Raw genomic sequence first — 24550 nt, 5'->3', positions numbered from 1 at the left:
CAGAAAACATATCTTTTTTCTGAGCAAGAGCCCGCCACCATCCTCCCCTATGTGCCGCCGAGGCACCCCTTTTTCACGGATCGAACCTGTGACCTGTTAGCAACGCTGAAAAAGGTGCCAAAAGACACCTGACAGCCAAAAACCAGAAAAGATAACGTGCAAAGAATCAAACGTCAAAAATCAAGAATGCAAGGGGCAAGGAAGGGCCCAAAGCCATTTTTTTGTGAGTCTTTTGGGGGTTGGTAGACGGAACGCATCAAACATAAAACAAGACAAGGTGACGACCGGTCCCACAGGTGATTCAAGAAAGCAAAGTTGATAATGAACATGGGATCAAAACTGGGGACGTGAGGAAGACAATCAAAAACAAGCAATGCAAAGGCACTCAACCCTACCTTCAACTGAGCCACATCACAATCCCCACGAAGGCTACGCAACAAGCGGTGCCAACAGCCCAGTCCTTCAAAGAGGAGCCAGGAACGGAGACATCCACACGTGGCCGGCAATCGTTGTCCATTGCGTCCTCCACTGGACGTGGAGGCGAGGGAAGATGAGGAGGCTCAAGGCGCCGAGGAGGGAAGAATGCCCATCGGGGAGGGGGGAACACATGCTCGTTCACAGGTACATCTTTTTCGGAGATGTGGTGATCATCACGCTTCACTGGGTCGCCGGAGGGTTCCAGGATGGGGAAGGGCAGAACGCAAGAAGTGGGCAGTGTACGGGGGCAAGCAGGCTGGGTGAACGGCACATATTCGCTCACAACCACGTTTCCAAATGAAACATGGCGATCATGGCGCTTCACTGAGTCACCGGCGCGCTTGAGGATGGGGGCAGGCAGGGCAGGGGCAACGGGCAGGGCAGGAGAGAAGACAGCCTCGACGAACGGCACGTACTCTTTCACGGAAACGTCGCCAAAGGAAACGTGGCGATCATGACGCTTCACCGAGTCGCCGGCACGCTTCAGGATGGGAACGGGGGGGGGAGGGAACGCGGTCGTCAGGCCTGAGTGAGAAACCTGCGAAGGTTCCTCGACACGCAACTGAGGAGCCGACTGCGAAGCCCGCTTGGCTTCAGAAACGGGAGCATCCTTCTGCAAGCCCTCACCAGGGGCCCGTCTCCATGGAGCAAGGCGCCATGGACGAGCCAGAGGCGTCATGCCGGGGAAGTAGATCGGCTTCTTCTCTTCCTTGGGGCGGACATTCAATGCCTTTCCCAGGTTGAGAGTGGGCATTTGCCCACTCCCAGAAAGCAGGAGGCGGGCAAAGCGAGGTGAGCAAATAGCCGGAAGGGTCATTGCAGCGAAACAAACAGAGGATCAAAAAGGGAAAATGGAAAGGGGAGAAATGAAAAAGGGAAGATAATCCTCAGAGAGGACGCGCAGGAACACCAGAGAAGAATGCGTATCGCAATGAACAGAGATCAAAGCTCGCAGCAGACTAGCAGAGGTGTGGGGAGAGAGAAGAAGAGGAGACGGAGAGAAAGAGACGAACGAAACAAATAAGGGCACGACTGGGGACATCAACACGGTGTCAACGGCAACGAGCCTTTCAGCGGGAAGGAACAATCAACAGTTGCAGTCAACATCTCAACAGGATACAAGGAAGTCGCGATGAAGCCCCGAGGGAAGGTGGAGCACCACGGTGCAGTAGATAGTAACCAAATACGCTTAGCCCCCAAGCCTTCAACCGTCGGGGCAGCTGCCTTCACGGATGGCAGCTAGAGAGGGCTTTCCGTGAAAATGACTTGTTGATGATTCAAGATTGAGATCTCGTAACAGTTTGTTTCGATTTGCTGTTGCTCTCACCTCAGTTCCCACGCGTTTTGATGTCGCGTTTTGATGTCACGTTTCAATCGAATGTAAAGGCTTTGATAAAAGGTCGTCAGGCATCAGCTGCCTCTGCATGTAGATTCTTTCCTTGTCAGTCGACATGGGAAATTTTGAGATCAATTCAAAGGACACAAAATCTAATCGATGGGTAATCTGTGGTTTCAATGTAGAAATGTCTCCGCTATGGACGGAATTTTCGAAGGTCGGAACGAGACGCCAATAGCACTCGCCGTCCAAAATGAATGGATCCGCTCAACTCAGCAGCCTGGGCAACATATAGATGGAAATCCCAATTGCTCACCACAGCTTTCTTTTCAGTTGACGTTTCTGCGTTGCGAGAGCTCTCAATGCTCAGCTGGACGCTTTCGCTTACCCGCTGCAAAATCGAAGTCTCTTCCAAAATCAGACTGGAAGAGATAGTTTCAACTCAACAAGACTGTCACTTTGATGTTGCAACTAATGGTCTGACCGTTTTCAACAGCTAGCAATAGGTGGCTGGAGAGCTTCCTCATCTCGTGTTGTGTCACGTAACTGTGTGTTAACCTTGTTCGGGACCTCTCCATCGCTTTCAACCATAAGACGGGCGTATCTGGACGTGATGAAATATCGCTGCGAATTAGTTACAACTTGGGCGGCGCTGAAAATTCCGTACCTTTTCATCAGAGAACCAGCAATCAAAGTATTATATATTTTTCGATATTGCGCAGCTGATAAACGATCAATGTGATCATTGTATCGAACTCTCAGAAAATGATGATGCTCGTCAAGCATAGCCATGGCAGTCGTCATCTTCATGTGGAGGGCACATATCCAGGCGATTGGTCGCAAGGCACGTGGTAGACGGGAGCATAAACGGCACCTGAGGCACTTTTTGACGTTTGACCAATTTGCATGAGCTCCGCAATATCTCAAGCTATCAGCAGGTGAATGAAATGAGTGTGTCACTACCAAACAGAGCTTTGACCCGCCAACGGACGTGAGGATCAAGAGGGTTTGTGCGACAGACGATTGACACTGGGAGACCTTTCCTGAGATACTGATACCTCAGTAGAGCCACTTAAGAGTTGAGGAGTCCGGGCCAGTTATTAATACTCCGGGGCTGAAGAACACGCCTAATATATCATCGCTTTTCTCTCGCATATTCCATCGCAAGCTGAGCATCGCTGATTTCAATCGGATCTAGGAGATTAGAGTCTTTGAATTCTTCTACATTTTGAACTCAATGCATCTATTAGTGCAATTGCATTAAGCGTCGAGACTATGAATCGCAGTGCAGGGGCCAATCTCGCGCGTGCTGACCTCTGCGAAGGAAACATGACTGGATTTTTGGAAAAAAAAAGTCTGACAAGCCTCAAAATATGTGTAGCCTGTTATCCACAGAGCTCACTTCTCTAAGGATAGTGCTTGGCTTTGACCCGTCTTGTCTTCCAGTCAAGTCTGATTTGAGATCTTGAATTTACGACCCGTCGTGTGCCTGGAAATACAGTGAAAACACGTGATTTTGGGGTCGCGAGCAAAGGCGACGGGGCTTGGTTGTCTACTGATGTATCGGGGGGATGTTTGAAAAAAATTCATAATATACAAAAGCTTCACAAAGCAGAGAGCTCTCAAGATTACGCATAAGAAAGCAAAAATATCTACTTTGATCGATCGCACTTGCTTCTGTGTCGCTTCCGAGGACATCACTCCATACATCCAGCTGAAGCATTGTGGAACACGAGTCGTAGGGCAAGGTCCATCATAACGGCATATGTTAGTTAACTCCTTTTGCCTCATTTTCAATGTCTCGGTACTCACTCGGTATTCAATCAGAAATCAGAACTTATTTTTTTCCATGTTGACCGTATTCTCTCGATCGCTTTGTATTGCTCAGGCAAAACACCCGTGGCATTCCACAGGAAGCCTTTGCGTGCATTCCAGCGTTGGCCGGGAACCCGCTTGGAAGGGCAGAGGCAAGAACCCAAGAAGAACATAAAGAGAGTGTCAGATGCTCTCACAGAACCTGTGTTACTTTTCTTTGCCTTACGGCGATCAAGACCATCATTTACTTTCGTTTTCGCTGAATATCTCGAGATGAAGACACACATTTCCGCCATCGCTTTACTGGCTGTTCTTCTAGGTACAGCAGAAGCAACAAATCACGCCAATTCGCCCAAATACGATTTCGTTATTGTCGGCGGGGGGACGAGTGGACTTGTCGTAGCGAATCGACTTTCCGAAAACAAAGATATCACAGTTGCGGTGATCGAGGCGGGCGATTCGGTGTACAACAACCCCAATGTCACCAACGTCAGTGGCTACGGCCGTGCCTTTGGCACTCACATCGACTGGGCATATCCAACAGTACCTCAAGAGTACGCAGGTGGTGGAAGACAAATTATGCGTGCCGGAAAAGCCATTGGGGGAACGAGTACAATCAATGGTGAGCAGACTGACGAAGCAAGGACGACACAGCAGAAAACTTTCAAACCTTTGCCCCTTCCAGAGTTGCTGACGAAGGCGTGGACGCGCAGGAATGGCTTACACAAGAGCACAAAGCGCTCAAATCGATGCTTGGGAGCAGTTCGGAAACGACGGATGGAGCTGGAAAAGCTTGCTTCCTTATTTCAAGAAATCTGAGGAGTTCCAAATTCCGACTCGAAATCAAATATCTCGAGGGGCAGACTACTATATCACTTATCACGGGGAGTCAGGCGCGTTGAAAGTGGGCTGGCCTTCACTGATCACCAATCGTACCGTGCTTCCTGCCCTTGACGAGACATTTAACCAACTAGGTGTTCCGTTCAACCGCGATGTCAACGGTGGCAACATGGTCGGCCTCACCTCACATCCGAACACAGTTGATCCAGTGGAAAACATCCGTGAGGACTCGGCCAGAGCGTATTATTGGCCTTACCAAAACCGGTCTAATCTCAAGATCCTCACCAACACTTTCGCAAATCGAATTATTTGGGCCAATGACACCCGAAGCGAAGCCACGGCAATCGGAGTCGAGGTGAAGAACTCACACGGCATGGAGACAATCTACGCCACCAAGGAAGTCATCTTAGCGGCGGGTGCTGTAAAATCTCCCGCTATCTTGGAATTGTCCGGGATTGGTAACCCGGACATCCTCAGTAAGTATGACATTCCCGTCAAGGTTGACATTGCCACCGTGGGTGAGAACTTGCAGGACCAGACGAACAACGGCATCACCTACCAAGGCTTAGAGTTTTGGCTCGGCTCACCAACCTTCTCTGTCCTTCCGTCAGCGAACCAACTCTACGGCAACAACGTCTCGAATGTGGCGGCCTATGTCAAGTCGAGTATGACAGAGTACGCTAAGGTTGTTGCTAACTCATCTAACGGAGCAGTGTCGGAGAGCAACATTCTGGAGGCTTTCCAGACCCAACATGACTTGATCTTTAAAGCACAGGTTCCATATGCCGAAGTCGTCTTACTTCCTATTCTCGACACATTCTCTGCTGAGTACTGGCCTTTGCTTCCATTTGCGCGAGGGAACGTCCACATCAAATCTGCGGATCCTTCAGTGACACCTGCGATCAACCCCAACTTTTTCCAGTTCGGCCAAGATCTCGACGCTCAAGTGGACGTAGCCAAATTCATTCGCAAGGCTTTTTCAACGAATCCTTTGAGCGGCCTTGTCGGGGACGAATTTGCTCCTGGCCTCGACAACCTACCAAACAATGCACCAGAATCTGAGTGGCATGACTGGGTCAAGTCGAATTGTAAGTTTTGGTGGCAAAGAATTGTATATGATGAATCCTCACTGACATTTTGACGCGCAGACCGGACCAACTATCACCCTGTGGGTACCGCTAGCATGCTTCCTCGTGAGAAAGGAGGCGTGGTCAGCTCTACGCTCAAGGTCTACGGCACCAAAAACGTCCGAGTAGTTGATGCTTCGGTAATTCCGTTTCAGGTGTGCGGTCATCTGACCGCCACGATATACGCCGTGGCTGAGAAAGTCTCGGATATTATCAAGAGCCGCTACCGCATCTGAAACCTGAGCGATGAACGACGATCCTTGAGACTCCTTTTTTCAATGCACATGATTCTACTCGGACTGTGCCGCCTAGATCGGAGCTGGAACTGCGAATGGGGCTGGCACAGCTGACTCGAGCGTTCTTGTTGTTTTCTTTTTTCCATTTCTATATTTTGGGGGGTGGGATCTCTGCTTTTGGATACCTTTTTGTTTGTGATGATTAATGTGATCATGTCTCCTGTCGGACTGCATCTGGACAGCCCACGATATAATATACCAGGCAATGGAGTTACGGGATTGCTGCGTATCTCCAGTGTGAAAGTCTTGAGGATCAATACTACTTCGTATTGGCCATCGGCTCAATAATTGGGTCTCCATCTCGGTTCCTAAGCTGTTCACAATCTACTCAGTGAGTTTCCCGTTTTCTTTTTGCTTTAAACTGTGTACTGTATTCTTGACTTTGTTTCATCAACCAATGAGAAACCGCTGTATTCTGTTCCATGTTCTACCGCCCCTAGTGGCAATGCCCAACGACTACCCAGGCAGAGGTGGCTTCGTCATTGGGTCTAGAGCGCACCTCCATCATCATCATCATCATCATCATCATCATCACCATCACTCAAGTGGAAGAATCTCACGGGCTCCTGGTCCCGATTAAATGCTTTCAGTGCGTCCTCTCGGTGAATCCAACTGAACCCATCAATGCTATGACATCAACACTCTCATCGCCAAAGTGTAGACTTTAACATGTCTCAGCTCTCCCGGACGATCCCGACTTTTTGATTACCTAAAAATACATGGGTACCTAACTATTGAGGCCATTTGTTTGTTGATTTATTGATTGCATTGGGAATCACTTGGCTCTGGACCCAGGCCTACCTAGTACTTTCAACTTGCTGACTACGGACCTAGTTGGTACTGGTGGAGCATGTTGCGCGGACCAAAAGCGCGAGAATTTGAACGCGTCCGAGAGAACATTCTTTTAATGCAGACCCATGTACATGGTACTTCCATATATCGATGAGTTGTCTGAGATCCGCCAGTGACCGCTACATACGTGTGTCTCTCCCACATGTTCCCCGTCATGGCGGTAAAGGGTCCGCCGAGACGGATGGTCTCGTGTGCTTGCTTACATATGTGCGGCTCATGCCTCATACTACCTATTAGAAATGTCACTTGTCACCGAATGCCCTTTCTGCTGGAGAAGATACGTCAAGAATGGCGGAGCAGTTGATCGACCCCATTGAGGGTTAGTAAAAGGAAGATGATGTCGCGGCTAACCTTCCTGAAAGAGCAGCCACGCAAAGGTAGCCAGTCTTGTATCTCCCGAGTTCTCTGCGCATCTCTTGTCTAGACTCGGCCATATAGCCACTATTCAGTGGGTTGTGTATTCCCAAGCAGTTAGAGTGGGGTCTCCAGTGCACGGCGTGACTTTGCCTACTACTCCGTGCAGAATTTTATTTTGTTATTGTGTGACTTTCAGCATCGCCACTCGGGCGACGTCACCCCGTGGAGGCTGCTGGCGTGTAAAGGTTTGATCCGTTAAATTTGTGTACAATAATGTGTTTCCAGCCTTGCAAATGAACGTCCCACGATGCGCAGAATGAATTGACAGTTTTCTTCAAATTCTCGGGACACGAGACGTGATGCCGAAACTCGGGCAGTTTTCAAGGTGACAAATGTGCGCGTGCGCTGCCACGTGAACTTTTGTTTGCCCTTGACTTTCTGACCACAGAAGGATCAACCGCTTCGTCTGGCCGGAGCTGCGTGACTGTCCGTGGGAATTTCTTCGTCAACCAGAGAAAAAGTTGCATGTGACTCATTTCTGATTGGTGTGGTTAGTGTCTTGCCCTGCCAAGACTGCGAAGAGCAGTATGATTGGATAGAACGACACATGCAACCCCAAATTTGGGGACCATGTTACCCAATCAGCATGCTTTTACAAAGCCGTGAGGGACCATTCGTTGGAATTCCACGGAGCAAAAAAGTCGGGTTGTCGGGAAAAAACCACAGAAACACCAGGAAGCTGATACTTGGTCCAACCCCTGACCCGAAAATTGAAGGTGAATGAGCGTTATCCAAAGAGTCTAATGGACACTGTTGAGGAAACAGCCTCCAGAAAAGGAAGACCAAATTCATCGTATCTCGAGTTGAACCTGTTCATGTAGGAGGCTCAGCCTCTCGATCTCATGTACTTCTTCTCATTAAAGGTACAAGTCCATTATCCACGAGATCCATTTTCCTCTTCACGACCCCACTCCACATGAACGACGGGTCTAGAATCACATCAGTTGCCATTGTACCCGCAACAAAAATCACACCCAGTCCATCGGCGCTCCAGTCTGCCTTTTGGATGGCTCATTCACTAAAGAGAGATTACGCTGCCGAGCAAGCGACGGTCCACTCGATGGCACCCAGGACACAATGCGACTGGAAGAGAAAAAGTGCCACTCACATCAACGTAAAAGTTTAATGTTTTTCCTCTATGGGCCATGTAGATGCTCTTCGCTGGCGAATACATCTTCCACTGATGGCGTGGCAGGATGTTTTGGTCAAGGACAGAAGCTAAATTTCAGATATCTCAAAGGTACCAGCCAGACAGGACTTGTCCCTCAAATATCTGCAACCTTATCTGGTGTAATATTGGGGAATTTGTGTCCGTGACAAAGGGAGGGGCCCCCGGCCTTGTTTGGGTGTCTCTCTGCACGATCCATGGACCAAGTGTCAACCATACTTTGTCTTTATGCCGCGAAGACACACAGACTTGATCCGAATGGACACCCAGGTCATTGTCGCTGATGATGACTGGCTATTTGTCAACCTAGCCATTCGCTACTTTTTCTGGCTCTGCGAATCATCAATTGTTCCTATCAACTCAATCCCGAAGTGTCTGTTTACAAAAGGCCTGGCCAATTGGGATCAAGTCCAGGTTATCACTGCAACGACCATTTGTTTACCCGTACCATGGACAAGCGCCTTCTTTTCTCATGCATATACCAATCCGTGACTTCTCCCCAAGCCTTTCACCCCCGCTGGCTCCAATATGTTCCACAGGCTCATACGTCAAGGCCACGGTATCGGCCCTTCTGGAATCCGCGTGGACGAATTTTGATTCCTTTGCTCCTCATTAGTGGCCACGCCAGCCTTTGACGTATCAGAAAGTCTCCTACGTGGCCCTTCCCTTGGGTCGTTGGATCCGATCAGGTACTGGGCCAGGTACAACGCCCACAACGAGGCTTTTGGGTCTTCGTGGCAGTAGGAGACTGAAAGCCGTGGCGGGGTCTCATCAAATTCTGTCGCCTTGAGGAGGAAAAATCTAGCCGCGTAGATAGATATAAGATGGTCTTTGATTTCCAGCTGGATCACTTTGTTCTTTCCTTTCTCATCACATCACTGTCATTCCCTTGGATACACTCCTTGTTTCTTCTCTGTTACCTTCATTCTTTTTAGGAAGTTTTGAGAACTTCTGTCATTCCTTTCTTTCAAGTCCTTTGCATAGTGACTTGTCCAGGATCTTCATCCCAACCGGTCTCTTCCTCCATACTCACTTGACGTGATCAATCATTCAAACCGTCTCTCCCTCTCTCTTTATCAAAATGCAGTTCACCAAGTCTTTCCTGCTGCTCGCAGCTTTGGCCACCAACACCTTCGCTCTCCCCGCCAACCCCGAGCGTCGTGATGACTCCTCCAGCAGCTCTTATTCCACCTCGGGCTTCGGTAGTGCCACCAACCCCATTGGCAGCGGCAACACCTACGCCGGCAACGTTGGTAGCCCTTACGGCAGCAACATCATCGAGATCTCTGCCTCCACCGCCAGCCAGTACAAATACGTGATGGAGATCCAAGCCCCCTCCACCGACTCCTACACCGTCGCCATCTGGAACAAGTACGGTCCTGACGGCCGCATGGATGGCTGGTACGGCAACGCCTGCAAAACCACCACCATTGCCGCCGGCTCCAGCGCCTACTTTGCCTTTGACGAGGACACCAACGGAGGCTTTGCTGCCGCCCCGGGCTCGATCCCCACCGACTCCAATGGTGGATATGCGTCCACCTGGGGTGAGTTTGACTTTGGTTCCTCCGTCAACAATGCCTGGTCTGGTTTCGACGTTTCGGCCATCGCTGCTCAGAACGCCGGTCTTGACGTTCAGGGTATGAAGATTTGCGATGCTGTGGGCGGAACTTGCTCTTCTATCACCCCCGGTGCTGCTGTCGTGGACAACGCTTATACTGCGGCTGAGACTGATATCGGTGGCATCGGTGGTAACCTCGCTGCTGGCCCTGTCCGCCTGGTGGCCACTCTTGGCTACAGCGGTTAAACAGCGTACTCCGAGTGGATCATGTACATCGACCACAAGTTGCTGTTTATTTAAAAATATTTCTTTTCTTCGCAAGTGTCCGGTGGACTCTCACCGGCAATTCGTCATTTCCTCATGCGATAGAAAGTTGTGCTTGTTCCCCTCCCCCTCCTGATAGATCCGCGTTGGCTTCTTGGCTTTTTCCTTGGGATTTGATGGCTCTTTTGAGCCGGTGTTTCAGGTCCTTGGTTTATACCCAGTTGGTACTGTCTTTTTTGTCTCCGGTCGTTTCCGTCGGACTCTCCTCCTATCTTTCTCTCTTTGTTCTGCCGGCATGGACGGACACTGTATACAGTCTCAGGCTGGCCCTTGGATGTCATGCGGAAAGGTCTGCAAGGGTATTTCCCTCCATGACACAGCTTTGTCTTGTCCTTGATCGATCATGTCCGATACGCCATACCCCCTGAATCGAGCCTGCCACTGGGTTTCAAGAAAGAAGAAATCTTGCAATAAAGAATTATACTCCCATATTTAGGACCATCATCAATCTCATTTGGCCAATCTCTCGAAATCACAAAGTTATTCTCAAAGTAGCATCGTCCTCAGCGCCGTAATTGCTGAACATCCAGTCTTCATTCTGGGCTCATCAGACACTAGAACACTGGTACAACAGAACAAAGACAAAGACGCGCGGCACTTTTCGTTTCTATCAAGGTCACAACATTTCCTTTTTCATGTCCATTGAAAACATTCGAAGTGTTGAAAAACTGCCACGCGGCCCGGGATGTACGTATCTTGCCGCGCCCATGACCACATCATTGCATACGTATTGCCGTGGACCTTGATTCTGGCGGATACTGTTGACATTGGCCAACTAGGGACAATAGGCCGGGCGGTGTGGTTAGAACGTTACAAGTTCATTTGCGCAACTTTCGAACGAATGGCGGTGTCTTCGTTTTATCACGTGACCATGACTTTAGCACGCGCCCTCGGAGGTCTGTGCAGCTGACCGCCTTGCGCTGTGGTGTTTTCAAACCAGCAGAATAACCATTGGCAGCGTCACCACCGGATTTGACGCCCGGCTGGCGCTGCGTGTGGAGCTCGAGGAGCGGCACTGAAAGAATTGAGGTTTAGGAAGAAATTAAGCTATCCTTTCAGGGGTGTCCGACTACTAATCAAGCTCTGGTGGTTGCAAAAAAAATCAAGCAGAAGTTCGCAATGTCATGAGGCTAGTGAGATTCGCCGAAATCTGGTCGTTGGGTTTGCATCGCTCTCGCTGGCTCGGGCGGGCTGAATATCGATATTATGAGCATCAGAAGGAATAGGATGATTTTTGGGGGTTACATTTCGATTCTGGTACGCACTTGACGACTAGAAGTATTGCAGATGCTTGCAGCCTCGCTAAAGCACAACAGAAATGCATCTCTTGGTTCAAATGATTCTCGGTATCCTCCAGCGGGACCCTCTCGCGTTTGGATACACAATGGGTTTCTCGTCAGATACATGTTTTGGAAAACTCGACGCGGATGGAAGCATATGATAGATACCCTAGCTCCGCTAGACTGGCAGGTATATACAATGGGTAGGTAGCAGAAATCAATGAGATCAACACTTCCCCGCTAGTGTCATTCTTGACCCTGTATCGAGGCTGCATTACCCAAAGCGGAAATCATCCCAAAACGTCCACGATCGACAATATAAGGACACAACCTGGATCTACAACCTTGAGTCACGACTAGCCCACTATTTCCATGCTGACGAACCTGAGAGTTCGAGATTTATCCTGCTCTCTCAAGGGGAACAGTCAAACAGCCAGATCTGCTCACGTTGACCTCCCAAGAACCTAACGACCACCGACGAGCAACTTCTCCAACGTATCTATTACCATCTCCCTCCTATTATAAGCTATCACAGTCCGTGAACCTCCTCCACATCTTGCTACTTCTTCCATATCCAACTCGTCATGCGAGCCCTCCATCTCTCAATACTCCCACTTATCACCCTCATATCGTCCACACTCGCCACCAACCCCGTCGACTGGTGGTACTTTGATGCATGGGACGGGCTGAGTTGCGGTGACCTACCACAAAACGGCCAACTCTTCTTTACGGCCGACGGGACAGGGTCTGAAATTTGCATCAACCTCAACGAGGGCCAACGAGCTTATTCGTACGCGGCATCGTTTGGAAAAGATGATACTGTTGTTCAAGGGTTTTTGAATGAGCATTGCGAGGGCCCGAGCAAGGTTCTGTTGAATAATACTTGCACAAATCCCGATGTGGAGATTCCATATGCGAAGTCATGGAAGATTGTTTCTGGGGCGGATGATTGAGAATTTGGAAAGAACCGACCGGGCAGTTTGAACATTGATTTCCCCGAGAGTTGGGTCGGATGGTGGAGGAGCACGTTTTGAATCTGGAAGCTACGTCGGCGAGGAAGCTGAGATGTACATTGCTCTTCTTGTTGGCTGGTGTTTGGGCACATCTTGATCTAAGGTGGTCATACTCCTTCTAATGTCGTTGGATGGAGTAGGTGTTGATTTTCAGTGAGACGGTATGTCAAGGTTCATGTTGCGAGCAGTCAGCCTGTTGGGTGCGCTTCGATGGACAGTCATTACCTAGACCTGGCAATGAAGACAGGCCGGCCGATGCGTTACATCAATGGAACGATACATAGTGTTTTGAGCTTGGTCAATTGTATTGGATTACAATATTCTCTGCAAGATTCATTGAGAAGAAATTTGAATGAACTCTTTCTGGGATTTACAGGGGTTAGGAATGATAATGTTACCATCTTGTCGCTCAGGGCTCGGATAAAGTTACATATATGAAGATGGTAAGGAAAATTTCAGTTCCTGTCACAATAAGATGATTCGAAGTATGAGCTCTGCGCGGGGATATGAAATCCCAATCATTGAAGGAGATTAGTCCTCAATTGGTGCGCTGAATCCAAATCAATTGAATATGCGGCCCTGATGTGAGCCGAGTAAGCCGAGCAATCTTGATGCCTTCGGGCCGAAAACGGCACGTACTTTGTCGCGCTGCTAAGCCATGACGAGCGTGACATCAACCCGAGATCAGCATCTTAGCGAAGAGCGATGTTGCTTCGTAGATAAGGTCCCTCGAAAAATCCTTGGTTGGTCGCTTGATTGAGCCGATCGATGCACGGATGTGTAAACTGGACTCCGCCCGCTGAACAAGGGGCTTTAGGGTCGGGAACGACCGATCCAGAACAACGCCCAGCAACAAGGACTCCGGCAACAAGGACTCCGGCAACAAGGTCGCAGTTGGAAGTCAAGACAATGTCATAGACCATCTTGATCCAAAAGGCCTGGAATCATGGACGAATCGAATCTGGGCCCTCCGTGGGTCCAAGATTCGAGGTTGTGGTCGAGACCCGGGGGATGTACAACACTGTCCGTTTCCGTCAATAAACGTGGCCAGGAACGTCAGTAGAAGAGGAATCCACTGAATCTCAACCCGGTTCAAAGAATCGGTCCTGATAACGACAAGCCCAATGCAGAGAGTCAAATTTGACACGGAGTTAGGTTTCCAGTCACATATGTGCATCATCTTCGGCATGCTGCCAAATATCCTTTCACTTGAAGGATTCCCGCAGCTCTTTTTTGATTTCTTTCTCATCCGTATCACTCGTTAGCGGATTAAAACTGCGCTGCCTGCCATCATGTACAGGATGAAGTCTTCTTCGTTCCTTGGGTTTCCGATGATGAGGAAACCCTCGTCGGGACTGAGGAAGATTTTGTTTCTGATGATGGTGCCGACTGCGATTTTGCTCGTCCGTTACCGTTTACAGGACCATTCCCCTATCTCAGATCAGAAGCAACTCGCGGCTCAACCGCAGGGGCTACGACCCGGGGAAGTGATTGGTGATACATCAATTTCTGGAGATGGTGAGCGACTCCAGATTTCTATTTGGTGGAGCGGCTTTGAGCTAACGATTGGCTCATCGATTAGACAATACAAGCCCTTACAAATTATCAGTGCCCGGTCTCGTGGATGCTGGTGTGTCCGAAGAGGGTTCACAGGAGGGCGTCGTTGCCGGCACACTCGACTCGTATAGCCAGGCTTTAGAGCTCGATAGTGATTCGTGGCGTCGCTACATTAAGCCGCATGAAAGCAAAGAAGATGTCGCCATCGTGGCAGCTCGGTCTGGGCCCGAGTCAACAGACTGGATCGAAGAATTCTGTGAGGACTAGTATGTCTATCTCCCTGCAGCCGAGCCCTTGTTGCATATCTTTGAAAATATCAAAGTCTCCATCAGAGTTCGGTGCTAACAGTACGTCCAAAGTCTTTGCACATCACACATTTACTCGCTCGACGAGTTTCCCGAGGAAGAATTTCTCGTTCCGCACTCTCGAAAAGGTCACGAAGCAAGTGCCTATTTGAGCTATATTGTCGACAACTACGACAATCTCTCACCCTACACTATCTTCATCCACGGCCGAGCAGAGCAATGGCACAACGATGTTGCCGGACCGCTCACCCCGAAGGTCCTGGAGAACCTTCGCTACGAGGCCGTGGGAATCAACGGCTACGTGAATTTACGATGCACAAACAAACCCGGTTGCCCGAGCACATTATTCCAGGCAAACCCTGTTACACTCGATTGGGATTACCAGTATTTGATTGAACAACTCCCCGAAGTGCTAGGTTACCTTCTTGGCATTGACCCGAGTCAGACGCCGCAAGACATTGGACACCAGTGCTGCGCGCAATTCGCAGTGACAAAGGAGCGGATTCAGGAAAGGCCGATGGAGGATTATATTCGCATTCTGGATTGGGTTGCTAATACCGATTTGACGGACAATTATGGTATTGGGTGGTTGATTGAGAAACTGTGGCATATCATCTTTGGAATGCCTGCTGTGCAGTAAGTGAAGATCTTCTACAAGCCCTGATGGCCAAATGATAGGCAGCCACAGACGCTGACTGATCGTGTCTTGATTGAAGCTGTGCGACCGAGGCTCAGTGCCGGTGTGATTTGTACGGATGGTGTGGACCGAATCCGTCTACCAATGGCTTGACGCTGACGCCTGTTTCCCCATGAGTGGATTGTTTGTGCGGGTGCAGCTTCAGGCCTGGTGGCTTTGTGGGAGTTGAAATGGACTAGAATTAATTTGATGGATACCAGCTAGCAATTTAAAGTTCTTGCACTGGTCTGCAAGAGCTAGAGAATCAACGCAAGGTGGATTCCACCGGACTCCTTCGAAGGCTCAAAGCTGCAATACCAAGAGGAAACCAAACGATCTTTCTGTTGGAGGAGTTAGGTAACCGGACTACTGTATACAATTATTTGGAAACCCCACCCAGCATATAATTGATTTTATATCATTGGAATTGTCATAGATGACCACGGGCGCACCATCTGGGGTGGACGGGATTCCAAGTGCTATCTCAAACAGAAAAAACTCTACCGCCGCAGCATTGATAGGTGCAAGCTGTCGAGTATACTACTCTTGTCTTTATCCCCGCCAGACGGCGTAGGTCAACTCAATTAAACATCTTCACATCTGGTGGCCAAGAAGAAACTTTCTCAACTGCAACTTTGTGACCAAAAAATCACAGACTAATTGATGCGCCCGCTATATTCGAATTGACTCAAATCACAAGATGGCAAAGATCTCATGAACCTGTTTCACATGCGGGCGGTGGCTCATCACTTCGATTCGAGCCACACACTAGTCGCACGCGGTGGCCACTTTGTATCAGGCATGATTGCTGGCTTACACAAATTGGCTCGTCTACTTCTGGCTCGATGCTCTCCTGGGCCCACTACCATTACCACTTGATCTGGGTAAATCTGAGCCTATGAAAAACATATGTCTGCAAGGATACTGAAGCGGTCAGAGGTCTTCCGTTCGCACCCACCGCGTCTTTTGAATCTTTTGAATTGGGACAAAAAGACTGCAGAAAGGGCGGAACGAAGCACACCCAGCTGCAGGGAAATCAGAAAAGCTCACCATACCGATGGAACCCACTTGCCAGGTTAACCTGCCCAATATCAGGCCGTGGCACCACAGCCTGCAGCATGTCCGACCACTGAAAACCGGTCCTCGATGGGGTGCAGATGTGGTTTTGTGTAGCTTTGCCGGACCACCTATCAGCGTTTAAGAAGATCCCGTGAATCTGCACGATTGCATCGCAACCATGTCGATCGGCTTCGAGCTGAACTCGGCGGGTTATGAACGGTGGGGTCTTGGAGGACGCTAGTCGCCCTTCTATACCCTGTTGGTACTGGTTCGTGAGATCTGTCGATCGGAAAACATGCAAGCTGAAGCGTCGCGCGGGCACTGACGAGAATCTGTTTCGCAGAATGAATACTCACTCTGGAGGGAGGGCCCTTGCATCGCTTGCACCCCCACTCATGTGTCATTGTGGTTTATGTCGAGGTTTTTTTCCCCCCGAGAAAGATCTGTCTCTCCTTTGTTTGACTTCGCGACTTGGTGTCGCATGTTCTTTTCATCACTATATTGCTGTTCGATTAGCGCTTTTTCCGAGTTCAAATCTACAACATGCCGGCTGAAATCCCTGGCCCGCCCGGTGTCCCGCTGCTGGGTAACATCTTTGATGTCAACCCAAGCGAAACGTGGAATTCGCTCAATAAATTAGCAAAGCAATATGGTGAGCTGCCCCCGCGCAGTCCTGGGAGGCTCTCAGCCAAACTAACCCTTCATCAGGGCCTATTTTCAAAATCAATGCGCTCGGCCATCAGATTGTCTTCATTGGCAGTGTCACATTGCTCGAGGAGATCTGCGACGAGACTCGATTCCGAAAATGTGTGACTGGGCCTGTTGTTGAAATCCGCAGTGCAGTGAATGACAGTCTCTTCACTGCCTACCACAGTGAAATGAAATCATGGGAAATCGCTCACCGTATCATGGCCCCCCATGTATCGCAAGAGGCCACGGACGCCAGCTTCGGTGATATGGCCGAAGTGATTCCCGACCTCATCAGCAAATGGACCTCTGGAACTAAGCAAAAGTGCTTGGCTGCTGATGATCTGGATCGAATCCTTTTGGCCTCGTGTATGAAATGTTTCTTCAATCAACGCGTGCATGTGCTTGGCAAGGATGCGGAATCAAACAAGGCGAAGAAAATGGTCGATGCATGGGAGGGCGCGACCATGGAAGCCATGAAGCGACCAACCCGGCCTAAGCTTCTGAATCTGCTGTATTCAAGTCGCTTCTCATCCACGATCAAGACGATGCGCTCATACGCTGCGGACATTAAAGACAGCAGACTGAAGAATCCTGACCAAACGCGCAAAGATATGCTAGATGCCATTCTCAATGGGATCGATCCTGAAACTGGTGAGAAACTGACCGATTCGCAACATCTCGACGAAATCGTCACCATTTTCATCGGCGCTGCTACCGCAGCAAATCTCGTATCCTGGGCTTTGTACTATTTGATGCAAAATCCAGAGCCACTCAAGAAGGCTCAAGATGAGATCGATAAAATTGTGGGCAACGGCGCTCTTGACCTCGAGCATCTCAGACAGCTCAATTACGTCGAGGCCTGTCTTCGCGAAGCCATTCGTCTGTCGGCGACCGCACCTGGCTTCAATATCGAGCCCATTCCTCCTGCGGACAAGAATGACAAGACACCCATCGTTCTCGGAGGCGGCGAGTGGCAGATCCCAAACAATCAGCCCATGATTGCAATTCTCAACTCGGTAAATCGGGACCCAGAGGTCTTCCAATATCCAGAGGAGTTCCGACCGGACCAAGTCTACGGTGAAAAGTGGGATCTTCTTCCCGCCGCCGCCAAGAAAGGCTTTGGCAATGGGAAGCGCGAGTGTATTGGCAAGAAATGGGCCTGGCAGTGGTCGTTTTTCACGTTGGCGAGTATCATCAAGAGTGTTTCGTTTGAGCTGGAGAACAAAAACTACAAGCTTCATGCCAATGGCGCATTCAGCACCAAGCCGTTGAACATGTGGACTTTGATGAGCCCGCGCAAGAAATGATGAGGAGACGTCTACCTTGATGTGCTGTGGAATTTCGCGTGCAAGGGTTTATGTATTCAATGAACGGATGGCTTTGATTATGTTGAGCTTATTTTGCGGGCGCATCTCGAATTTGAAACTGAAGTTTCTGCGCTTCGTTGATCAATCAATTTCTCGAAAATCTTTGAGTATCACTCGCTCATTTTTTAAACCGCAAGACTGAAACTGACATGTTCACGCTGGTAGGTCCAAGCTTAAGCAGTTTCACCCGCTGTTGCTGTGGGTTTGTGCCGTAGAAGATATTCGTGGCGGGATCAGGATTTTGAATACCACAGAGCCTCGTGTCTTAAGAGCTTGGCTTTGGCCTACACGAATAGTCATCGCTCGGCTGCATGTGAAGGAAGCGTTTTGTATCCTGTGACCCCTCAGACCAACTTGGATGAGTTGGAAGATCCCAAGACGATGACCAATGGTGAGACTCTTGGAACCAGGTTCACTGCTAGCCCCTATATGGCCAGGAAGACTGACCACCCTCTGCACTTTCTGATCCTCAATTACTGCTTTATACGCTTCAACATAAACAAGTACAAATTATTCTCCAAATTCAAGCCAAAAAATCCACGTTGTAGCTGGATCTCCGCCGGCGAGTAAATTTGAACAGGAAAAGGCTAAAAGATCTAAAATCAGTAGTTTAGGAACGTACTCGGAACGTGTCGGTGCCTGGTTTTGGTGATTAGATAAGGCCACACTACCGCCCAGCCGCTGCCGAGCCGCAGAAAGCATGCACTTTGTTCAATCGCGGCTGACATGGTCGCTTGCAAGTTGCCAAGATCAAGAAGTTTCGGACTTGGTTTAAGGAATCAACGAACGTGGGGGTCGAACCCGCGAATCAAGCTTATCCAGCAGGGCTGGATAGAGTGAGCGAGGTGCATCTGCCAGGCTTCTCTCCTCAAACGAGCCTCTCTGGGGTGTGCTGCTTTGTCAACAGGGACTGTGACCGCTGCAGACTTCCACACAGCGACTTTGCGAGAGCTCTCAACAGGCACAAGACATCTGAACTCTTGCTTGGCTTGCTGCGTAATCGCAGGAACCTTCTGAAATGACACGATGGAGACCCGATCATTTGATAGCGCATCTCCGGCCCATCAGCCGATCGCCAAACAACCCGCATGTCTCAATTGTCGCCGGAGCAAGATCCGATGCAACCGTCCAGCGGGCCACTCCCGTTGTGAGAAAGGCCGACAGGGAGATGTGGACTGCGTTGTTCCCAGTCACCATCTAGGCCGCCAGAAGGGCGTCAAAAAGTCAGTCCATCTAGCGCAATGTCAATGCAAGAGGATACAAGAGGACTTGAGCTAACCCACGCTTCAGCAAGCGCAAGGGCCTAGAAAAGGCCATACATCAGATTGAACAAGCAATCAAGAAGCCAAAAGTCGACCCGTCCAGTTCAGAAGAGGCAGAGAAAGCCATTTCAGGCCTACAGGAATTACTGCGTCAATTCCAAGGCCAGCTAAACAGCAGTGCTGATGACAGCACAAATGGCGTCGATCATGACCGCGATGGATTGTCTCCACGTGGGATGACTGCAGATGAGACTTTGACTCTGGACGATGCAGAGAATCCCCTCCAGCTCCTGGCGAGGGCTTCAGATCTGCAATACTCTCCGACCATGACTCGTCATGTAGTAAAACAAGCAGTACCTGCTGCCCACCAGTCGTTGTCAGCACCACACGAGAGTGACAGTGCGGGTGAAACGAGCGCGAAATCGTTCTTTGTACCCGTGCAAGCCAATCTAGATGTCGGGTCCAATTTGGATCCGATAGATTTAGGGCTGGTCACGTTTGACGAGGCCAATTCGTTATTTTCCTTGTAAGTCGTTCATCTAGGGGAATGGGAGGCCATCTGTGCTAATTTTCCAAAAACCATACAGTTTCTATCAAAATCTCGCTCACACCCGATGGGGGCTGGATCCCCTTGTACATACGGCAGCTTTTGTACGGTCGCAGTCGGCATTTCTATTTACCTCAATTATGTCTGGGGCGGCTCTTTTTTTACCATCCGCGGCTGCCTTGTCTAGAAGACTATCTCGACACTGCAGATGGCTTGCAAAGCAGATAACTTCACGTCGCTACCGCTCGGTCGAGATTGTTCTTGCCTTCATGGTAAATGTGCCGTGGATGGCACCTGGAGAAAGATTAGGTGATGACGACACTTGTGCATATATAGCCATGGCACTAGCCGTGGCGCTCGATCTTTCATTGAACAAGATTGTCACGTCTGTGTCACCGGAAACCGACCAGTATACTCTCCAACGCTATGGCCGAGGCAATTGCATTGATGCAAAACGTGCACTACACATGGATGGATTCACTGACGTTGATCCTCGCTCCGAATGGGGTCGCCGCTTGTTGCGACGGCGTGAGAGGACCTGGATTGCACTGTTTGTGGTCGAGCGAGGGGTGTGTCTTGCCCGTGGAAGAAGCTACACCGTGCCCACAACCGCTTTGATCGAAAATTGCGACACATGGCATCAGTCAGATATCGCCGACCGGCGCGACGGGCCGATGAATTCAATGGCTGTCCTGCGTCGAGATCTAGATGGGCTTCTGAAAGATGTCAAGTACAGTTGCGATAAATATCGTACTATTGATACCGGCTCGGGAATGGCGCAAACGATCAAAGCAAACATCGAGAGTTTCTTCGAACGATGGTATACCAAGTGGTCCCTTGCAATCAGCGAAGGGGGCCCACGATCGCTCCCGCCGTATGTCGAAATTCTTGTGACCCATACTCAATTGTCTACTTATGGTGGTGTCATCAATCATCCAACAGCACTGGTGGAAGTGAAGCGTTTCTTCCGCGCAGCGGGTCTATCTTCTGCATTGAATGTACTCCGAGCTGCCATCCAAGGCGAATCGCGACTCAAATCGATGCCGAATAACACCGTAATCATGATCTCCTATGCTGCATGCGCTGCGCTCAGTCTAAGTGTGACGCCCGGTGACAGCCGCTCAAGCCTCGCGCCTAGTGTCCGAACGCTGATTGAGGAGGCCGCCGGCGTGCTTGAGAGGATAGGCGCGACCCCCAGTCATCGTAACGGCGCATCAGTTCTATACGGGCGATTCCTGCGTGAACTCATTCGTCGCGGTCCACCACTACCCACATCTCGTCCTCACACCGAAAACAGACCACTAGACCTGCCCCAATCCTCAGCTCCAACGGTTTGTCTCCCCGAACAAGGGCCTTTGCTGACAGCTCCGGCGGGAATGCTTCTACCTGTGTCTTCAACAGGCGACCTTTGGTCAGAACCGATGCATTTCTCAGCCATGTCGGACAATCAAATCATTGACGCGGTCAATCGTGCTGGAAGTGCATTTGGGACCTCTATTCCAGATGTACCGGTAGATGATATGTTAAGCTGGGATTGGCTTGATTTTGCGACTACGGAGTTTTCTCTCTGAGGTCAATTTTATCTCAATCAACTGAAAATCTATATAAACAGTCTAGTCAAAAACCCAGAAATCTATCTCAGAAAGTTCCCAATTTCAATCTTGTAAGGCCGATCTCATAGTTGATTCGGAGCCTCAGAGCAATGTCCGCGACGTGTCAGGTTAAACCTCGGCAGAATTGATACTGCCTCCAGGATTAAACTCCATTACAGCGCATCGCGTTCTCTCGACAAGCGTGACAGCGGACCATCCTCGATTTGCCAAAAAGTAATTTGCTATAATTCAAAGTCAGTTGGTCTCATTGGTGCACCGGTCTACGAATCTTTCAATCGACTCTCAGAAAGGGCCGACCATGAAAACAGGGCGTTCCGAAACACCAATCAACCGACTAAGCAATCGTCCCCTCGTCGGCCCACACCCTTCGGAGCAACCCGCCACTCGGCATGCAAAAGTAGCTCCGGGACACATACGTCAACAAAGCTCTTTAACAGGAGAGCTGTCTCGCTCCGATTCCGTCCAAGCTCTTCCTTTTGCAAGAGAGCACCGTTGGACTGACAGCGTGACGAGAATAGAAAATGGCGTCTCTACGAGTCACATCGTCTGCATTCTCACGCAAAGTGCTCGCAACAAGTCGCACACGACTACAAGTGGCCGCGTTATGCACGATCACTACTGTCAGGCCGTTAGCGCCCAGCGTGGCCGGCCCGTTGAGTGCAAAGCTATCCACAACAAGGCAACTACGCTGGATGTCGACTGAGAAACCAAGCTCTCTTGCACCGAAGATCGAACGGGGCGGGTCCAAATTGTTCAAGGATGCGGATTCGGCAGTGGCAGATATCAAGAGCGGATCGACCATTCTGAGCTCTGGGTTTGGTCTCTGTGGTGTTGCGGGTATGCGGGAACTCTCTGCTTTTGTTTTACTACCAGTGTGGTCTATCGATATTTTTTCCTGTGCTGACGATACTTTTTTTCCGCAGAAACTTTAATCAATGCGATGCACCGTCGGGGTCCTGATCAATTGCACTCACTAACCGCCGTGTCGAATAATGCTGGTGCACCAGGCAAGGGCGGGTTGTCGACATTAACACATGCGGGCCAAGTGAATCGCCTGATCTTGTCGTACCTAGGGAACAACAAGGCCCTCGAGAAAAAGTATCTCACCGGACGGATTGCGATTGAGCTGTGTCCCCAAGGCACGCTTGCGGAACGACTTCGAGCCGGAGGTGCAGGGATTCCGGCCTTTTTCACGCCCACGGGCGCACGTGAGTGTTGTTGCTACCATTGAAAAATTTGGATTGAGATCTGACACGCAAAACTAGATACTTTTGTTCAGGAAGGGAAAATTCCTGTCCTCATGGACGAGTCGGGCAAGGTAATTGAGTCGGGCAAGCCGCGTGAGACGCGAGAGTTCAATGGTAAAACTTACTTGATGGAGACTGCTTTGACTGGCGATGTTGCTATTCTCCGCGCGTGGAAGGCCGATGAGGCCGGAAATTGTGTTTTTCGGTAAGTCGGGAGATATGAGGATTGTTGCCATGATGGGGACAATGACTGTGTGTGTTGGATTTGGCTCTCATCAAGTTCGTTGTTTAAATGCAGGTACACCACGAAAGCATTTTCACCCATCATGGCCAAAGCGGCCACCCTGACAATTGTGGAAGCTGAGAACATCGTGCCCCTTGGTTCAATCGATCCCAACGATGTGGACCTGCCTGGCATTTTCGTGGATCGCATTGTGCCTGCCACCGATGAGAAGCATGTTGAGATCAGGAAATTGCGCGAGAATGAGTCAAACCAGACCAACGGTGTCGTGAAGGACGCAGCGCAGGTCGAGAGAGAACGTATTGGCCGCCGGGCAGCCAAAGAGCTGAAGCATGGATACTATGTGAATTTGGGTGTGGGTAATTAGTAATCTTTTTCGAACTGGGATGAATTTTTGGTGCGAGTGACACGAACGGCTAATATGGGATAGGTATCCCCACCCTTGCTCCATCTTTCTTGCCAAAGGATGTCAAGGTTTGGATTCAATCAGAGAATGGTATTCTTGGCATGGTAAGTCTGACACTGGTTTACTTATCCTTTCAAAGAAGGGAGAAATTAATTTGCGAATAGGGCGCATATCCAACCGAGGAGGAGGTTGATCCGTAAGTTATTCAGCCAACTGTATTAAATTGGCCATACATACTAAAACCAAAAAAGGGACATCATCAATGCCGGAAAAGAGACTGTGACACTAGTCCCCGGCGCCTCAACCTTTGATAGTACCGAGTCATTTGGAATGATCCGTGGTGGACATGTCGATGTCTCGATTCTAGGGGTATGTCAAGGCACACTTTCACTATTTCCATGTTGTTTTCATCTGAGCGCGTTTCTCACATTGAACCTTCCAGGCCCTCCAAGTAAGCGCCAACGGCGATCTAGCCAACTACATGATCCCCGGCAAAGTGTTCAAGGGCATGGGCGGTGCAATGGATCTTATTTCCAACCCTGATCAGACCAAGATCGTTGTTGCAACAAGCCATGTCGCCAAAGACGGATCGCCGAAGATTGTCCAAAAGTGCAGCCTGCCACTGACGGGCGCGAACGTGGTCAGCACGATTATTACGGATCTGGTGAGTTTAAAAATGATACCTTTCATCATTCATCGAGAGAATTGAGTTAATATTGGTAAACAAAGTGTGTCTTCCAGGTGAACAGGGCAACAGGTGAACTCACGTTGACGGAGCTGGCTCCGGACGTGGAGGTTGAGGAGGTCCGCAGCAAGACCGACGCTCAATTTGTCGTTGCAGAAAATTTGGAGATCATGGATTAGAAAGCCTGTGAAATGCAGTTTTGGTATATTCGGACTGGATATGATACATTTACTTGATCTTACCAATACCCAGGACCATGCATTGTCACCCATGTTTCATTTCCGATGCGCCAATGGAAAAAATACTGCGATTCTCGGATCCCCTTAGTCTTCAATTGACCCTTTCAAGATTCTGCTAGCTTACGACCTGATCTGGGAATCGTCATGGATTGA

General features: G+C 49.7%; 9 protein-coding genes across 9 annotated transcripts; 8 read left to right on the top strand and 1 right to left on the bottom strand.

Annotated features, from left to right (window-relative positions):
- Nucleotides 1-397: 397 nt before the first annotated feature.
- On the bottom strand, nt 398-1294 carry POX_g09229 (uncharacterized protein; the record flags this gene model as incomplete). The annotated part of the gene is made up of 1 exon (XM_050117987.1): nt 398-1294. One exon carries the CDS (start codon nt 1292-1294, stop codon nt 398-400), a length of 897 nt encoding a protein of 298 aa, XP_049966131.1.
- A 2607-nt stretch (nt 1295-3901) lies between these two features.
- POX_g09228 (uncharacterized protein) lies at nt 3902-5831 on the top strand (the record flags this gene model as incomplete). Its single annotated transcript, XM_050117986.1, has 3 exons — nt 3902-4250; nt 4342-5556; nt 5617-5831. 3 exons carry the CDS (start codon nt 3902-3904, stop codon nt 5829-5831), a joined length of 1779 nt encoding a protein of 592 aa, XP_049966130.1.
- Nucleotides 5832-9409: 3578 nt separating this feature from the next.
- POX_g09227 (Allergen Asp f 4) lies at nt 9410-10132 on the top strand (the record flags this gene model as incomplete). The annotated part of the gene is made up of 1 exon (XM_050117985.1): nt 9410-10132. The coding sequence occupies one exon, from the start codon at nt 9410-9412 to the stop codon at nt 10130-10132; it is 723 nt and encodes a 240-aa protein (XP_049966129.1).
- A 1396-nt stretch (nt 10133-11528) lies between these two features.
- Nucleotides 11529-11651, top strand: POX_g09226 (uncharacterized protein; the record flags this gene model as incomplete). The annotated part of the gene is made up of 1 exon (XM_050117984.1): nt 11529-11651. One exon carries the CDS (start codon nt 11529-11531, stop codon nt 11649-11651), a length of 123 nt encoding a protein of 40 aa, XP_049966128.1.
- A 423-nt stretch (nt 11652-12074) lies between these two features.
- On the top strand, nt 12075-12443 carry POX_g09225 (uncharacterized protein; the record flags this gene model as incomplete). The annotated part of the gene is made up of 1 exon (XM_050117983.1): nt 12075-12443. The coding sequence occupies one exon, from the start codon at nt 12075-12077 to the stop codon at nt 12441-12443; it is 369 nt and encodes a 122-aa protein (XP_049966127.1).
- Nucleotides 12444-13795: 1352 nt separating this feature from the next.
- POX_g09224 (uncharacterized protein) lies at nt 13796-15005 on the top strand (the record flags this gene model as incomplete). The annotated part of the gene is made up of 3 exons (XM_050117982.1): nt 13796-14021; nt 14086-14326; nt 14420-15005. The coding sequence occupies 3 exons, from the start codon at nt 13796-13798 to the stop codon at nt 15003-15005; spliced, it is 1053 nt and encodes a 350-aa protein (XP_049966126.1).
- Nucleotides 15006-16643: 1638 nt separating this feature from the next.
- On the top strand, nt 16644-18097 carry POX_g09223 (uncharacterized protein; the record flags this gene model as incomplete). Its single annotated transcript, XM_050117981.1, has 2 exons — nt 16644-16752; nt 16809-18097. The coding sequence occupies 2 exons, from the start codon at nt 16644-16646 to the stop codon at nt 18095-18097; spliced, it is 1398 nt and encodes a 465-aa protein (XP_049966125.1).
- Nucleotides 18098-19183: 1086 nt separating this feature from the next.
- Nucleotides 19184-21537, top strand: POX_g09222 (uncharacterized protein; the record flags this gene model as incomplete). Its single annotated transcript, XM_050117980.1, has 3 exons — nt 19184-19380; nt 19448-19945; nt 20007-21537. 3 exons carry the CDS (start codon nt 19184-19186, stop codon nt 21535-21537), a joined length of 2226 nt encoding a protein of 741 aa, XP_049966124.1.
- A 563-nt stretch (nt 21538-22100) lies between these two features.
- POX_g09221 (Succinyl-CoA:3-ketoacid-coenzyme A transferase) lies at nt 22101-24337 on the top strand (the record flags this gene model as incomplete). Its single annotated transcript, XM_050117979.1, has 9 exons — nt 22101-22416; nt 22503-22787; nt 22845-23031; nt 23125-23426; nt 23498-23577; nt 23638-23669; nt 23725-23842; nt 23916-24137; nt 24203-24337. The coding sequence occupies 9 exons, from the start codon at nt 22101-22103 to the stop codon at nt 24335-24337; spliced, it is 1677 nt and encodes a 558-aa protein (XP_049966123.1).
- Between the last annotated feature and the right edge of the window lie 213 nt (nt 24338-24550).

Source organism: Penicillium oxalicum, chromosome VII, assembly GCF_001723175.1.
Source record: "Penicillium oxalicum strain HP7-1 chromosome VII, whole genome shotgun sequence".
Taxonomy (NCBI): domain Eukaryota; kingdom Fungi; phylum Ascomycota; class Eurotiomycetes; order Eurotiales; family Aspergillaceae; genus Penicillium; species Penicillium oxalicum.
This window is presented reverse-complemented; position numbering and strand designations above follow the sequence as displayed.